Here is a 19,041-nt window from a genome sequence, read left to right on the forward strand (position 1 = left end):
TAGAAAATATTTAAGAAAATTAACAGGAACAATACACTACATATATACATAGAAGAATACCTTTAGAAACTAGCAGCCAAGTCACAAAGACTTGGCTGTTAGTTGATAGACTTTAAAATATTATTGTTATTTATGAAGATTATAGAATTTGTGTATATGAAATTGATTTCTCTTTTCTATTTTGAATAACATCAAAATAGAACATTATATGTAAGGTCATAGTCATAAAGCCATTTAAGTTGCAATGGTTTTGAAAATATTTCCTTGTTTATTTAAACTTTTAGGTTTATTGTTATACATAACAATAAAGTATAAAAAAAATAATGGATGAATTTTGGCACAAGTAGATCAATAAATAATATTTAAAGATTTTTTTTTATCTGTGCATATACAAAATAATTGACATCATCTTCCAATCTGAAAAGTACATTTTAAAAAAAGGGTTTAGTACATTTATTTAAAAAAATTGTAATATTTTTCAAAGTAAATAGATTCCTGAATAATTCTGAAACAGTCTGTTTTATTTACAATCCTCAGTCTTAAATTTTTTTACAATTACTTCAATTTCAGTTTTTATTATTGAAATTTAACAAGTTATTTGTTACAAATAGAAATTGGTCTGAACCACTCTTAATAGAAATGTACTCGATATTACATTTTACACATACACATTATTAAGAATAATGGATAATTTTATTTTGTTATATAATATACAGTGACTCCAGTTTATCAGATTTTTAAAAATTTTATATTATAAACATTTGTATGGTAGGAACTGTTACAAACAAACATACAAACATATATTAATAAATATATATATGAGAAATGCTGGGTTAAATGATACAAAATATGGCTACATCATCAAATACAGCAAAACAATACAAATAATATTCCTGCTAATGTATGTGGATAACATAAAACTACATACTCTTACACACACAACTAAATTACTTATCAAATTACATGCACTTATTCCATTAAGATATAAATGGAATTTTTGGCCTAGACAAATGCAAAGCATTTACTGTAGGAAAAAGGAATACTTAATGACAATTTTGCACTGGAAATGGAGACATCATTGAATTAATCGATGGAAATGAGTATTTGGAATTTCAACAGTTCAAGTTTACAGAAAATTTACAAATAAAACAGAAATTAACAAAGCAAATGCAACACACACGTTGAAAGCAATCAACACATATGCCATCCTAGTACATACAGTGAAAAAAATAGCAAATATTCAGAAATAAATGAAATAAAACACCCATGGAGAATTGATAAGATACTTATGGTGTAGTTTTTTCTTACACATGCATTATACCACATACTCAAACAAAAGTCTGAAAACATTAGATCTTAACAACAGCACATATATTGTGTCACAGAAAGTAGTCATATCAAATGTCACATAGTCAGAAAATTCTTAAATACAGATACCTACATGACAGCATACAAAGAAAATATTAGTAGTTATGCCTTAATCTGACATATTACTAGACACTGGTACCAACAGAGTAGAACAGAATCCATTTATAATAATAATGTTTAGGAAGAATCATAAAAATTATTAGTATTGTTAATTAAACGAAAAAATTTTAAAGGTTTTTTTTTTAATATTTATATTTTTTACAGTTATCTTTAATTTTTGATAATCAGTAACATATTGCTAAGTTATTTCCCCTATCATTATGTTAGCTGTTTTGTAACTGTTGCATGTAAGTGGAAAATTCAGAATGCATTTTATATTTTAGGATTTTGTAATGATTAATAAATTGTTTTCAGAGGATAATGAAGATTCTGGAATTCTTGGGCAACATACCATAAATGGATGCAAATTTTTGTTAACTCGTGGTGATTATTCCAATTTGCTTAAATTTGTGAATGAAAACTTACAAAAAGCCAAGGTATTTATATATCATTAACTATCAATTATTTTGAATGTTAATTAACAAAAACACAAAACTTCTCTAATACTTTCACACTTAAGTCTGTTGTCAGGAGATAGAAATAATAGATTTTATTTTTATACACTCAGAGGATGTCCAAAAGTGTTCTGTAATGTTATGTGTAAACAAGTTGAATTTTGTTTTATATTTAAGTTTTGTGTATAGATTCTGAAAATGAAATGAAAAGAAATCAAAAATATTAGATAAATTTTTTTGTGTGCGTGTGTTTTACTTGTTTTAACTCCAATAAAACATTTTTTGTGTTTTATCCTACAATGATCCTTTGTAAAATATACTGGATTTGTTTAAGATAGAAATAATTTCTATTATAGCACAGTATAATTACTATTAAAAATATAGCTTAAATTTTTATTATAAATACAATTACTAATATTTTCTATGAGATTTTTATATGACCAAAATGTTAAAAAAAAATTAATTTTTATATTCAAATTAAAAGGGGAAAATATTAAAATAAAAAAAAAACAAATTATTCTTAAACTTAAAATAATAGATATATCTAATGTAAAACATGTAAAGATCTCTACTTTTTGTTTTGTTATTAATTTGATATGTATTGGATTGATCAAAAAAGTTGTTCAATTGTTATTGATGCAAGCACTGCATTAATTTAAGAGAAACCACATTATGCCACCACAGAAATTGCTGAAGTGTTATCTATTGCTCAAGGTTAAGTTGTTGGCCATTTACATATTCTATGATATTTGATTACCATATCAAGAGATGAGCAAGAGAAATCTGACAGATGGAATATCTACCTGTGATTTTCTGCTGAAACATAACCAGATGAATCCCTTTTTGAATATATGATTACTTGCAATGAAAATGATAATGTGCAGTGAAAAAGATTATGGAGAAAGTCTACTGACTACCCTGCAATGTAGTCAAAAGCCAGTATACATCAAAAGAAGGTTATACCTCTCAAATATTATTTACAAAAGCATGGTTTTAACATTTGTGCATCTTTTGTTAAAAAGATATTGAATATAAAAAAAAATATTAATATATTTATTCTTTGCTTATAGTGACTGACAAATGCAAACTTAAAAATTACATATTTATTGTAGAAAGACTGAAAAAAGATGGTGAAATTTTTATCATCTGAGTTTTCATTGAATATTATTCTTTTTGAAGATGGAGAGCTTCATAAAGAAACGATGTTTGAAGGCTGTTCAACACTATGTTATGGTGATGATAGTTGTGGCATTTTCTTGAAATATAACAAAGAAGTTTGCTTCATGCTTCCTTTCTCTACATATTTTTTCACAGTATGCAATTCCATTTGAAATTGTTCTATTAACTACAGAATGCCGTTCAAAATCTGCCAATCCCATTTTTGATTATGATGTATGATAATTTCATAAATACATTGTATGGCATCCAAAATAATTGTACAAATACAATAATTATCACGCAGATGGGAACTCTGAGACAATGTGCTAATTTTTACTAGTATTGCCAGGCTTTTAAGAAGAAATGTTACCAATAAAGTACAGTATTTTGTAAAGCATTAGATAAAATGTAGCCAAAAATTGCAATAAAAACTGATTAGATGTAGTCGAAGGGTTTAACTGTTAAATTTGACATGCTTTTATTTTTAGTACATGAAAATCAGTGTTTCAGTATACTGCCCTCTATTGTGAGTAAAACTACAGTCAAACCTGTTTTTATGCGCTCTTTTTATGTGAGATTTTTATTTGTGCAACTTGTTTTGTGCGATTTTTGCGATTTTTTTTTTGTGCGGTATATGAAAATTTCAATTAAATTGGAACATAATTGACTCCTGTAAAATTTTTTATAACTCTATTGGATGTTTTCTATGACATCAGCAGGTTTTTTCATTTTTTATTCAGTAAAATTTTTTCTCATACGTTTTTTTCGGTCCCCTCTTATTTTAATAGCATAAAAACCATAAATATTATGTTATATTTGAACAGATGCGGTAAGTTAGCTCCCCTCCAGCTTTAGACTGCAGGTGTGAAATTTCACGCCTAGTTAAGTGAAATAACACTTCCTGCAGCTATATTTTTCAAATAAAATCATTATTTAACGATTATTTTTAACTTTTTAATGTTAGATTCGTTTTAAGTGAAAATAATTAATTAATATAAAAATTAAAATTCTTAGAGGATTTTTTCCCCATTAGGTGTTGCAGAAAAAGGTCCAAGGAGTTAAAAAAGCAATTCCTAGTTATTTTGTACGGTTTCGAGTTATTTTCTACGTGAGACTTTTTTATGCGGTCCCTATTCACCGCATAAAAAAAATATTTTTTAAATTGTGTTGCGAAAACTATTTTTTATAGCCACTCGTGAAGTTTCCCGCAATTTTTTTTAATGCGTTTTCTTTTATGCGGTCCCTATCCCCCGCATAAAAACAGGTTTGACTGTATTGAAGTGAGATAACATTTTTCTTTCAGTTAAATACAGAACAAACATTGCAGGAAAATGAATGATATGAGAATGAAGAATATGGGAAAAATTAACACTACATATATGGGTCTTATTTGAGATTGGAGAAAACAATCAATAGATGTGGAAAAATGATTGATATGAGAACAATAGATCAAGAATCACTGTATTTTTATTTTAACTTTAATATTTTCATTTGTTTTTCAAAAAGCTTTCTATCATAAAAATGAGTACCGTATTTTACAAACTATAAGACGCACTTTTTTCTTCGAAAAATTGCTTCCAAAATTCAGGTGTGTCTTATAGTCCGTAGCGTTCTATAGGTATTTTAAAAAAAAGATTGCTTAAAAATTAAGGTATGTCTTATAGTCCGTAGCATCTTATAGTCCGTAAATTACGGTAATTAATTTAAAAATAAAATGAAACCTTAGAGCTGCCTACCTTTGTCAGACAATTTTGTACTCAATCCATGTTCTTTTTTTCACTTAATGTGTGCAGAACACAATAATCATCATGTTTTACAGCCATTTCAAGTGGATGAAGTGTTTCAATAATGTGTCTGTAACACTCTAAGATTTGTTGATCTTTAATAATTTCTTCCTATAATTTCTCTGTGTCAACAGCTTTTGGGCAGCCCATACGTTTTGTAACCTTTAGTTCAAAATTTTCCAAATGAAATTTTCAAAACCACATTTGACATGTTTGAAGTTTAGGAGCATTTTCCCCATACACACTATGAATATTTTTTACTATTAGTATGGTGTTATATTCTTTATGAAAGTTAAAAAGTATAATATGTCTATATGCATTTTATTTGCATGTATTTCGACTTGATTTTATTTGAACAAAATGTGATGAAAAAGTTTAACCAGCTTCTAAACTAAGATTACAATTTCAGTTTAACAATAATGTGTTAAATTTCACAATTATTATAATTAAATCATATATCTATGTTAAGTAAAGACAGCTGTTAAAAATACACAAAAACTTTCCCTTGAGCATGGAAGAGGATACTGAATTTTCTGTTATATGTCCTGATTTTCTTATCTTTTTCATTAGACAGGTTCTGCTGTATACAGGTTAATTTATATTGATTCTTGCAGAAAAATCAAGGGACCTAAGAAATCTTCTGTCAATGACAGATTTTTGCTTTATACAGGTTCTGTTATAGGCAGGTTTGATGATATCTTAAAAATGAAGAAAGTAACCAATGAATGTAATTGATAAAACTCTGCAAAGCAAGTGACATAAAGCGGGATATGCCTGCACTTATTATTAATTTGTTTTATATTATTTTAAATTATTATATTATTATTTAGTTATTTAATATGTATATATGTAAAAAACAAAGGTTATGTATAAAAATTATTATAAATAACAACTTGAACACGTAGAATGTTGCAGAACATCACAAAATGCTGAAATTACACTGCTGAAAGTAATCATATTGTAAAGCAGCATTAAAAGATTAAAACCATATTGTTTTAAATATGATTTATATACATAAGTTTTTAATATATATTATTTAGTCTTTTTGATGACGATATGTAAAATAATAAATTGATAAAATTTTATTAGAGTTATGCAGCAAATGAACATGAAAAAGTAATGTTGGAAAAATATAGTCAAAGCTTCAGAACAGGATCGTTAGATGCTCATAAAGATGGTTCTCGTCATTGGATAAAAGATAAAGGTCCAATAGTAGAAACGTGAGTCTTTTCTTTGTGTATTCATTTTTAGTAAATAAAATTAACTTTTTACATTATTAAAAATGATTCTGATTAATTTGCTTTATTCTGATTATTTGTAAATATTGCTTTAGAATTATTATAAGGATGATTTATTTATTTATTTCTGATATAAAATTTATTCCAAATATTTCATTATATTTGTTCAGTTTTTACATTTACTTTTTTTCTAAATTTTATTAAAATAAATTAATGTAAGTTTTTTAAACTTTATTTAATTTTAAGCACTTAATATTTTTGATAAATTCCAAAATTTTGTAATAATTATGTTCTAAAAAGATGACAAAAAATTTCACTCTGTTGAGAAATTATTGTTTTTAAAACATTTTAACTGTTAAATTGAATATATATTAAGTTTTTGTTTGATTATTGACATAAATGTCTACAGAAAGATTTTAGCTTATTTATTTTTTTATGTCCTGTTTTATGAATGCTATGTTAGTTTTTTCATTATAAAGTTGATATATCTGTTTTTAAAAGCAATAAAATTTAACATATGCAAAAATAATTTCATATATCAAATTTCTGTTGATTTTTTAAATAAATATTTGCAAATAAAAATTATGATATTAACATACATTTATTGTATACAAGTAATGAAATACAGCGGAACCTCACTTAACTTGCATTTCGCATAATGAGCAAAATAAATTGTAAAAATTTTCCTCGCTTAACAAGTGATGTTTTGCATAATGAGTGATGAGGAGAGGGGAAGTCCCGGATTGTGTGCATGCAGCATGCTCCATCAGTCTGTCTTTAGCACTCGTTCTGCTAGCATCTTAGTGTTGCTTGTAGTCACATATTTTTCCAAACTTGTGTTCACACATATTACTTATAAACATCAACAACCATAGCCCGTTATATAATAAATACTCCAAACGATATGCTAAATTCTTGGGTCGTTAAATTTAATGACAGATTCCAAATTAAATTTTAGAAATGTCTGAATTAAAAATTAACTATTTATAATTATTAAATTTAATACGAGATGGAAACATAACTGCCTACCTGTAGTCAAATTAATTAATTTCTAATATTTAATTATAGCCTTTACATAACCCAAGAATTTGGCATATCAAACATATTAGCTGTAATTTTTTTTGTTTCTGCAAATCGAATTCTCATCCCAGGTTGGTTCATTCCGCACTAGAAGGAAATATGATGATGATTCACGCTCCTTAACAATGCACATTGTACAATTTTTTTGAATAAACGTTATACAAAAACATTTGAGCATTTTTTCGGCGTGGAACACATTATCATATTTTACATTAATTTCTATGGGAAAAATTATTTTGCTTAACAAGTATTTCGCATTACGAGTAAGACTCTGGAACGAATTATGCTCATTAAGCGAGGTTCCGCTGTATTTGTATATTTTATTTTATTTTAAGTAGTTCATAATAGATACGAAAATTGTCTGTTAAGCAGTTACTGTATTTGCTGCCATTTTTCAAAAAATAAATGCAATGTATCTGATGTGCATATATTATGCTTGGGAAAGACCACTCTAATATTTAATTACTTTAATAGTATTTTTTTAATATGATTAAAAATATTTTATTCCTTAATCCAGTTATTTAAATTTTTAAATATCCAAACCATCTTTCTTAAAAATCAGTGCAAATTGGCATTGTCTTGTGTTATATTTTTGATTAAAAATCAATTTGATTTTCGGTTAGAAACATTATTTTCTTATATAAAATAAGTATGGTTAAAAGAGTTGTGTGTATTCTATCTTTTATTTATAAAATTAATATCATTCATTTATTTTAGGAAAAGTATTTGATTAACTTCTCTTCATATTGACACTACTAAGATTTTACTAATATTTACATGGCAAGTAAATAATTTAAATTATTTGGCAGTAAATCTTGTAATAAGGCTAAATAAATTTACCAGTACATTCAAGATGAATTTATTGCATTTGAAGTTATATTGATTTATTTAAAATCAGATTTACAAATTTATAAAATTATATTTTCAAAAAACTTTATACTATTAATATTTCTTTTCCATATTTGTCTTAGTCATCTCGCATCTTTACTTTATGGCAGTAACACTCAATGGGGTATGAAGAAATGATCAATATTATTATTATTTATTTTTGAGTATAATTCTTACACATACTCAATATTCTTTCCATGAGTTTCGGTACATTATACTGTAACATTAAAAATACTTGCAACCTGTGTTTATTTCTTTAAAATTAGTACATTATAAGTTATCATTATGGTTATGACTACAAATATAGTCATTACATCATTAAAATTTGCTTTCCTTTAGCAGTATCTTCATGTGCTAGTTTTTTGTTATGTTTTGTTAGAAATATAATTGGCTACTATCAAAAACTGTAAGTAAATATTAGCTTTATTAGAATAAAATACAAAGAAAATTATAACTTTATATGATTTTACAAGAAGTGTACAGATAGGAAAGAAGGGTGTCTAAAATGTTTGAGAACCATTGTTTTAAGGCTATGAACTAAAGCAGTCTAAAAATATAAAAATACTGTATTGGTAAGATATATCATTTAGGGTTGTTATTGTTTTAATAAATTCAAACTTGTTGCTTTAATAATTGATTAATTATTAATGAACACTAATAACTAAAATTTCTTTTTTCTCCTTTTCAAAATCATAGTTTTTCATTTGAGGTTTATAATGAAGAAAATACATTACGTATAGTAATAATATATAATGTCTTGTTTTTAAGTTTCAGCAAATCATCAATTTTAAAGAAATGTTTCACTGAAAAATTTAAAAAAAATTGATCCTTTCTAAACTAATAATAATAATAGTGTGATATACTTTTTAACATATTGAAAATAACTAAATACAGTAGAACCCACTTTTTTGAAATTATTTTATATTGATTGTCTATATTGATGATAACTGACTGATAACATTAAGAAGGACTGCAATTGATGGAAATTATGATTTTATTGAACGGATTTATTATATGGTTATTATTATTCTTACATTAGAAGGACATTTTAAACAATTAAATACATAACTTGAAGATTTATTAATTATAACTATAATTATTAATGTTGTTATAATTATAGTCAGGGTTCTTTTTCTGAAAATAATTATTGCCAGCAGGCATGTAAAGTAACTAAAAATAGTTTTCCTTTGATAAAGGGTTGGTAAGGAAAAAAAAGATAGCAATATTTTATATTAAAAGATATACATAGTGTAAATATGTAACCTGGTACATAAAGAAATATAAATTAAATTTATTAAATTATAAATTTGAAATCTCAAAAAAGTTCCATTACGATTGGCGACATTTGTTTAAATTTACGACTGCATTCGACTGTAACGGTTCTTGAAAAAGGTTATTAAAAATAACCGAAAACGTTTGAATGATAGCAAAAAAACGACTGTGTGTAAAAAGGTGTACAAGAGTCTGTACTGTAAATTAAATTAACGCAGTCTTTGAAGAGGGTAAATAAAAGACAGAGTTTCCACTCTATTTGCTTTTTCTGTCAGCTCCAATTTATTGGATCATGGCATTTGTTGTAGCTGTTAGTGTTACCTAATTGGTTTTGTTTTTTTTTATTGTGTTAGTCATTAGATTTCTTGTCTGAATATATAGAATTTTTCTTACTGAGAAACTCCCAGTACTGTATACTATATACTAATATTTTTTATACTGTCTTCCAATAGACAGAATAAAAAGTATCAGTATATAGTATATATTGGTGTGTTTTGGATGAACAATAGCTCTGATTGTGATAATTATAAACATCTTACATGTTTGAGACATGATAATACTGATAACATTAAACAATAATCTGTGATTGTAATAAGTGTATTTTTTTTCTATATTCAATTACAGTTATTTACAATGATTAGTGAATATTAATGTTAGTTGTCAGACAGATTAGGGTTACCCTACTGATGACTAGTTTTGAGATAGTGAGAGAAACTGGAGATTTGGACTCTGTACATGTGCTTGGTCAAGTGGCTAGTGGTGCAAAACTATCATGCATTAGATTATGACTGAATGCCTCTTAAATCAATCTCCTAACTATGGCAATGATATATGAGTACAGACTGTGAAAACAGGGCTTATCAATCCTTTTGATTTTAGGAATTTTTAGCAAGAGGTATCAGAGGAGTAGTAATGTTGTTTGCTTATACTTTTTTTAAACAGATAATTTGGAAATTATGTTTCCAATTACTTAATTTTCCAGGTAATAACTGTACACTTGTTACCTAAGTATTGAACATTTATTATTAATACCACATCATTTAATAGATTAACTAGTCTTGGAATTATGATGACAATGTCATGTGTTAAAAGTTTATTTTTATATGGGTATTAGTTTTAAATAAAACTTTATATTTTCAGGTATATAGGATTTATTGAAACTTACAGAGATCCTGCTGGAATGAGAGGAGAGTTTGAAGGTAATTCTTGGCCTATATCATAATTAATATTTAAATAAAATTGTTTTCATTTATCACTGCTGTGTTTACTGGTACTGATTCAACTCTAAAGTTGGTAAAAGAAGAGATTAATTCTTAGGAAAAACATTTTTTATTCTTTTTTAAAATAATAAAAAATTTAATTGAAGTAATACTGATTCCATTGGTTAAAGTTTTTAAACTTTATTTTTATAGTATTTCTAGGGCTTAAAGTGACTCTCTTTTTTAGCTTTTTTTCATGGCTCCTCTCTTTTTTAGCTTTTTCTGAGAAAAATGCACCTTTTTAGCTTTTTTCACTTCTTGTGTGAATTTTTTTTTTTTTCGTAAATGCGCTCAGGAGCGAAATAGTAACCGGCACATCCCCGCATGCCTTATGGACCGTGCGTGACATGATAAGGCACTGTCGTATACACATGTAGTGTACTACATTTATATAGACTAACAAAACGAGGAGCTTCCCAAAGCTCGATACTCTGCACATGCTGTAGGAATTTGCACGTGGGTTCTCCTTGCTTGTATCCTTGTGAAATACCGATCTCCGCGGCGCTTCGATATAATCACGCTGCATTAAGACATAAGTACACTTCTAGTTTGGCGTTAAGAGTGATTTTTATACAGCATTATTTTTAGCATTTGTATTTATTTAAGCACAGTGGACAAAAGAAAGAAATAGATTTTATTTAATACTAACAGTAGAAACTCATGTTTTAGCAACAGAAAATCGTATAGAACCCAATACTTTCTGAAGTAAGTTGCTAAGCAAACTTCTTCCCAACCGCCTGCTATTCTTTAGCTTAAACAATGACATTACTTGTTTTTGACTACCATAGAAAAACCGAAAATGATGATTGTTGAGCGATAATAAATTTGATTTCTACTGTTATTATTAAATAAAACGTTGTAGGACACTCGTTTCAAAGCTTGTATCTTTCTAGCACTCTGTAAAATTAAAGATCGAGCGAATCTCATGCCAGGAAATACAAGATTTTAAACTAATATCCTAAATATTAATAACTTCTGTAGAGACAATCTTTAGACAAAGACAAAAGTTTGGTTTTAAGTGAGTGCTTATATATTTGGTAAGCACCATGGTTTTCTGCATTCTAACGGTGTCCTTCATTTTTCATTTCGACAGAAACTATAAAATTCGTCATGCGCATGCACATTCGAACAGCTGCGGTCAATCCGGCACCAAATTAAAAAATTAATTTGTAAATATTTAGCGTCGAAAAACCGCTATTTTCACTTTAATCTAGCTTTTCGATATGCTTCTAGTCGAACTCAGTCAAAAAATTAATTTAATTATAATTTATTGAAGATTTTAATTTTTTAATATTAGAAAGTAATTAGCATAAATTACATGGTGTCATGTCTCATCTTCGCTCCCGTTCAAGTTTATTGTCCTATGCATGCGCCGATGTTTGTTTTTACTTCTGCTGGGGTTTTATTTCAACCTCGACCGTTTGGTTACGCAAAGTGGGGAGACGGGCGTCACGTGATCGTGTACCTGACTTTTTACAAGTTTCCTTACCTCGAAAGAAACTTATATTTTTTCTCGATTTTAATTATTATTAATTAACATTTTTGATGGATTCTTATATCTTTGTATTATCTAAAGTTGCAGATATAAATGCGTAAAACTTTATTTAAAAAATTGTTTTTCTTATATTTTAAAATTCAAAAATAAATTAAATATCGGAAATGCTAAACTATAAGTACAGTGTGTTTTACATTATCATTGCGAACAGATACAGCCAATTATTTTATAAATGTATTTATTATTTTAATTTTTATAAATTATTTAATTTGATGCACGTGATCAATTAATTACTGTGGTGCGTTAACATGGGCGTAGCCAGGAAGGGGCATGGGTGGGCACGTCTTCCCCCCTTTTTAGTTAACCTGGTGCCCCTCCCCAGAAAATTACAGCCCGGCCCCCCGCAGTTAACTTGGTGCCCCTCCCCAGAAAATTACAGCTTCTACTAGGCCCCCATAACAAACTCTGGCTACACCAATGCCTGTTAATTAATATGGAGGCGAGACTCGATTCAATTACTTTTTCATTTCAGACGTTAATTACAGTGTTATTTTAATGTAATTTTATACATAATGTATGTTTATTATAATTAATAAATCTATATAGGAATAATATCTGTGTCTAATAAAACAAAGCGATTATAAAAATAAAAAGCGTGCGTTCCATCTCAATCTTTTGTAAGCGAAATTTTATGATTTTAATTTTTAAAAAATGAGATTTTTATTTATAATTTCTGTAATTTGATCTATAAGAGCAAAAAACTAAACTTATCAAATATCAACTCTCTGTAAATAATTTCATCAGTTACTTATTAACTCAGATTTGTTAAATTTCATGAAATTGTATTATTTTTCAACTTGAGGGTAGTAGAAAGCTTTGTATATTTTCTCCCGTGAAAGTAATAGACTCTGCCGGTTCCCCACTGTGAAGGACAACAAACTGCTAAATGTTTAATTATGTTGTTTTCATAAACTCTCTTCTCTGTCAGTTGTGGGTCGAATGACTAACAAATTGTTTTATTGTATTCAGGGAATAGATTTGGAGACTAGTATTACCAGTAATGAATTCTGTAATTTTATTTTTAATCATTTAAAAAATATTGATAAAATTACCAAATAAATGATTGGGTCACAATTACTAGTGGTATTGCTATATAGCAGACATGGGCAAATGCGGCTCTTTTTGAGTTTTATGTGGCTCTTGCCAAAAGTGTTAATTTCTGCTTTTTATTATTATTTATACAGTTTTATTTCCACAATTTTGTGAAAATATGTTTATTAAAAAAATTCAATACTTGTTTTATATTATATAATAAAATCAAGGTACAGAACTGCAGTACAGAATAAAAAAGTACAGAACTGCAGCTCCCATGCATTTTGCAAAACCTACATTTTGGCTCCCACTGAACTTTTGCTTGCCCACCCCTACTATATAATGAACATGCAACCCACTGATTCTGCCAGAAGTTGTTTTTTTTTTCTTCTTTAATTACATTTTTTTATGAAGAAATCAAAAAATGTACCTTGAAATAAATGGCATTTGAAATTTGGCATGTTATATGGAAACACATTCTGGTAGTTAGGTTACTATTCCATTTGCTTTGCTGTGTAACGGTGGGAATTCTGTACGGGGCACATGAAAACTTAATGTGGGCCTGTTCTGGCTTAATGCAGTCTTACTGGTCACTTTTCTGGAGTATAAACTCAGCCTAACTATTTTCATATTTAATCTTATCAGTTCACTTAATAATCAATCTAATATCATATGCAATGTTATTGATACAAAATATGTGTGCGTTTGTGTGTTTAATAACGCCTGTTTTCGTTCATTTTAACACTATTAGCTTTTTTAGCTTTTTTCCAGTGTGAACTCTCTTTTCTCACTTTTTTTTATTGCCATGACTGCTTTAAGCCCTGTATTTCAAACAGTTTAAAAAATTGAGTCATTGAATTGAAGAGTGAGACTATTCCATCTAATTTAGGATGTCTGGTCACTTTATCTTAGACCAACATCAGCTCATATATATATGTTACTGGAATGACTGATATCTGGCGAATGTCGACATTCTCTGGTGAATGTTAGCATTCACACAGTTGTTTCATGTATGTATGAAATATTTGCTAAATATCATTATTTCTCACTTACACCAGCAAATGTCGACATTCAGCATGCACTGATGGTAAATGTTGAATGAAAATATTTTTATTTCATTAAGACAAAAATGCAACTTTTTAATATGTCAAAATAGGAGAAAGCTTAAGTAACAGCACATGTAAATAAACTGTTGAACCTAAAACAAACAGTACATTCTAAATCATTAAAGAAAATAATACAATAATAAACTTACACATAAATTATGTGATTAACGTTATACAATCTTATTTATTGCAACAACTTAAACTGTTATGGCAGTTTAAATTGCACAAGAGTTCCTTGCATTTACAACTGCATTTATTCATGGAACAATTCTTTTTGCAATGACAGCATGTATAGCCTTGCCCTCCACTTTTTGAATTAGCTGCAGCTGCTTCTCTCAGCGATATTTCTTGAGAAAAAATCTCATTTATGGAAAGTAACTTTTCTTTACAAATTACAAACTGATTACGGGTATAAAGCTGACAAACCAATCCCCACCTCACAGGATCAAAAGAACAAAAACGCCATCCAGTGACAAAGTGGGCAGTTTCCACTAAACCGTTGCCAGGAAAAGAAATATGACCTTGTCCTACCTCCGGCTACCCACAAAGGATTTGGTGACAGACTCTCACCTCTCTGTTGACAACAGCTTCTTGTGTGTTGTTTTGACCTCCACCAAAGCTTATCTGTGCTTGTCAACATACACCGGCGATTGTTTGAATGTATAATAATATAACCAAATATTCGGTCTTTCACCGACATATTTTGTATGTGTTGACATTCACCGGAGAATGTCGACATTCTCTAATTTCGGTCTTTCACAGTAACATATATATATATATAAAATGTTTGAAAAATGGAACATCAGTTACAAATAATACAAATCCAACAATAATATTTAAATTATGGTATAAATTGACATAGAACATGGAAAAATAGTATTTACACTTAAAAGTTAAATTAACAATAAAATATTTTAAATATAAACATAATAACAAAACATTTTAAGTTAACTTTTAAATTAATTTAAAAATGCTAATTAATAAAGGATAAGTGTGAAAGCAATAATTGTAACATGAAAATGTTTAACTGTTCTGTTATTCCTTTCTGTACAGGTATCCCACATACAACACAATATTTCTACAACATGGTTTCGCTTTAATACGGTTTGAAAATTCGGAATATCCCTCGTACAACATGAGACTTTTGGTTTTGCTCTAACACAGTTTTATTAATCCTTCATTCAAAATTTCACAATTTTTAAGTGTGAACTTTGTTATTCAATTTTTTTTTTATTCAAGTAAAAGCATGCGTTTTGTCTCAAATTTGCATATGGATTTTACAATATTCAAATTTTTAAATTATTTTGCACTGTTTGTCAGGTTTACTTTAATGAAAACTGATAGAACAAGGAAGAAAAAAATTGCACTAACTTTCCTATCAACCAGTTGTCATTGTAGTTGCTTTTAGACTTTAGCCCTTAAGACTGTCACTGTGTTTTTTTTATAGATTGATCTTTTTATTTAGTAAAGTTTATTTAAACATTTTTAGGTAAGTGTTATTAAACTTTCTTTAAACTGTAGGTGAGCGATCATTTGTAAAACGAAAAATGAAATACAGTGGTATCTTGGTACTCGACTGAACAAACTCGACCCGCTAGAACAAATTTTCAATTAAAAACATATTTTCATGTTGTCATCCATAAAAAATTTTTATCATAAAAATAAAAAAATATGAAAAGGACGTTGCTGATATTTCTGATTGAGATCAACAAAAACCCTGAGATAAGGACGATACTTTGTAAAAAGAAAGTGCCTTCATTTAACTAAAATTAATATTAATGTGTAGTACAGTACATTTAATTGTGATTGTTAATTAATTATTAATTGCTTTAATAAGCATAGTTGTCTTAGTAAAAAAAAAAGAATAGTATACTTTTGCTAACTTCTGGACATAACACCATGTTTTGCATTAGTCTTTTATTTCGAATAGCATAGATTTGCATAACATGACTCTTTTTTGGAACATAACTATAGTGTTATACGAGGGATACCTTATTTGAATTTAGAAATAAAGTGTGAGATGAAATTGACCAAAGTTCTTAATAAATAACTTTTAAGTTAGAAGATGGTAATAAAATAAATTTTCAAGTAATATTTTCTAAGCAGTGAAACAGTGGATAAATGAAACCAAATTTCAGCATTCCATTGAATGGCCTAACAATTATAATTCATCGGGTCTTTACCATATAAGGAAGCTTATCTTTCGTCGAACATGTATAATTAATAATAACAACAATAATGATAATTTCAATACTTATGAAGTTTAGATTGTTTTCTCTCAAATATTTCATATTTTCTCAGTTTCACTTATTTTATAATTACAACTACAATGAATTGCTGATGAAAATGAAAGAAATGGGAGAAAACAATATCTGAAATGATTGCCCTGTTAAACAAAATTTTTAACAGAAACTTTAAAGAGCTGGGTATGAGTTATGCATTGCTTTCATTTTCATTTTAGTAATTTTCTGCACTGACAATAATACACAGGAAATTACCATAATTAATCTGTAAAATCATGATTGTTTCTTCTCAGTTAGATTTTAATGATATGTAATACAGTATAGATAAACTATGATTGATTTGCATTGAGACAGTTTCAGTATTGGAACTTTCATTTTTTATATGTTATATTCTGAACAGGAAATAATGAAAATGTGATTGGATAATGTTATAAGATAATTTAATCATATTTTAAATAATATACGCTGGTGTTCAAAATTAAAAGGAATTTGCACATTTTGTTGATTTTAACAAAAAGTAATGAATCAAAATTACAATTTATGCTGCCAAATAAGAATGCAAATTTTTATGTTGAATATGTAAGTTCACATGTGTGTGTGGGCAGAGCTTTGACAGCAGAAGGCACAAAAAGCACACCTGGCTTTGTTTGCAATTAGTTCGTTTGTACTCTTTGGTAACATTTGCTGTTTTTCTTGAAAGAGTTGGTTCAATTTTATAAGCAATCAGGTAAAATGAGTAGCCACGAATATCTTGATGATGGAATGAGGTGAAGAATTGTGCGTTGATTGGAGGCAGGGCAGTCACAAGCGCAGGTTGCTACAGAGCTCAATGTAATGCCCAGTGTTGTCTGCAATTTGTGGAAACAGTTTAAGGATGCCAGAGCCAAATCTACAAGGCCTGTGCAAGGTTGTCCAAGAGCCACAACAGCCAATAAAGATTGTTATTTGACACTTTCACCAAGACACTATGGGACTGCTACAGCTTCACAGCTATTTTGTGAGCTGCATGCCACCACTGGAACCGAACTTTCAAGAGTTACTGTCTCCCAGAGGTTTCATGAGAGAGAGTGTTTTTTTCCAGATTTGCTGTTTGTGTCCCTCTCACTTCAGCACACAAGAGAGCACTTTTAGCATGGTGCAGACAACATCAGCCTTGGACCAGACTTTAGTGGAGTATCCTTCTTTTCACAGATGAGTTGTAATTCAACCTGGATACAGATTCTCAACTCATCTTTATCTGGAGAGAACCTGGAGCCTGATTTTTTTTCCTCCAGCATCCAAGAAAAGGATTTCTATGGCAGCAGAAGTATCATGGTCTGGGTAGGTATTTTCCCTCCAAGAAACTTTGAAAATATTTAATCGCCTTGATCACAGTTAAACACTCCTTTACAGTTGTGCTGTAGTTAACCTCTGCTGATGTAAAAGTATATGATTGGTATCCTATAACTCGTAGTATGTTAGACGGCCATGCACTTCTCCATGTGTCTGACAGGGACTCCCTGACTACTGAGAGGTATAGGGATGAGATCTTACAGCCTTATGTTTGACTTTTCAGGGGATGCAGTTGGCCCTTGGTACATTTCTATGGATGACACATGGACCTCATCTACATTGGGTTCACCTGATCAATGATTATCTTGAAAGTGAAGGTATTTGCTGGATGGATTGGTCAGCCAGATCTCCAGACCTAAACTCTATTGAACATGTCTGGGATGCTTTTGGGAGGGCAATTACAGCTCACATCCCTCTGAGAACCACCCAGGAGCTGAAAACTGTGTTGCTGACTGACTGTCACAGGAACTTTTTAGCTGTATGATGTCGCAATGTGAGAGGAGACTATAACCATATTAAAGTCATTTTATGTTTGATCTTGCAATGTTGGTTTTGGACATTCCTGTGCTGATGAGTGTGTACTATGACTGTTGTATAGTATACTTTTTTCTCTTATATAACTGTATCCACACCAAATTTCATTCGTGTTCATTGGTTTTTCAGAAATTTGAAAAAATGTGCAAATTCTCTTAATTTTGAACACCGGCGTATACCATTATTATTTTTACTGTTGTTTTTTGTATTTTTACTAATTGTAAATATTATATGTTTATGTAGGCTTTGTTGCAGTAGTAAATAAAAGCATGAGTCATAAATTTAGTGAGCTTGTTAATAATTCTTCAAACTTTTTGCCATTGTTACCTTGGCCAGACACATATGAGAAGAATAAATTTTTAAAGCCAGATTTTACATCTTTAGATGTATTAACTTTTGCAGGAAGTGGTATTCCTATTGGGATATGCATCCCAAATTGTAAGTATTCAAATAGTTTTATCTTAAATTTTTTAAATATTAGTGAAGTAAAAAGCAACTAAAAATGTAAACAAAAACTGCATAATTACAATATTTTCTTTCTTTAATCTGTCATGACTTAGGAATAGTTTCTATTTTCTAAATAAAAGAAAAATAAAAACTTACAAGAAAAATAACAGTTTTAACAATGATATCTTATG

At 28.6% G+C, this 19,041-nt stretch overlaps 1 protein-coding gene across 1 annotated transcript in view; it reads left to right on the forward strand.

Moving 5' to 3' along the window:
- Positions 1-19,041, forward strand: part of LOC136989584 (dipeptidyl peptidase 3-like) — a 59,049-nt gene that overhangs the window by 26,563 nt on the left and 13,445 nt on the right. The window contains exons 8-11 of the mRNA XM_067287800.1: positions 1,783-1,904; positions 5,954-6,084; positions 10,483-10,541; positions 18,647-18,841. Of these exons, the coding sequence (XP_067143901.1) occupies positions 1,783-1,904; positions 5,954-6,084; positions 10,483-10,541; positions 18,647-18,841 (507 nt within the window). The remainder of the gene's footprint in view (positions 1-1,782; positions 1,905-5,953; positions 6,085-10,482; positions 10,542-18,646; positions 18,842-19,041) is intronic.

This window comes from Centruroides vittatus, unplaced genomic scaffold, assembly GCF_030686945.1.
Source record: "Centruroides vittatus isolate TY-2023 unplaced genomic scaffold, ASM3068694v2 scaffold_712, whole genome shotgun sequence".
NCBI classification, from domain to species: Eukaryota; Metazoa; Arthropoda; class Arachnida; order Scorpiones; family Buthidae; genus Centruroides; species Centruroides vittatus.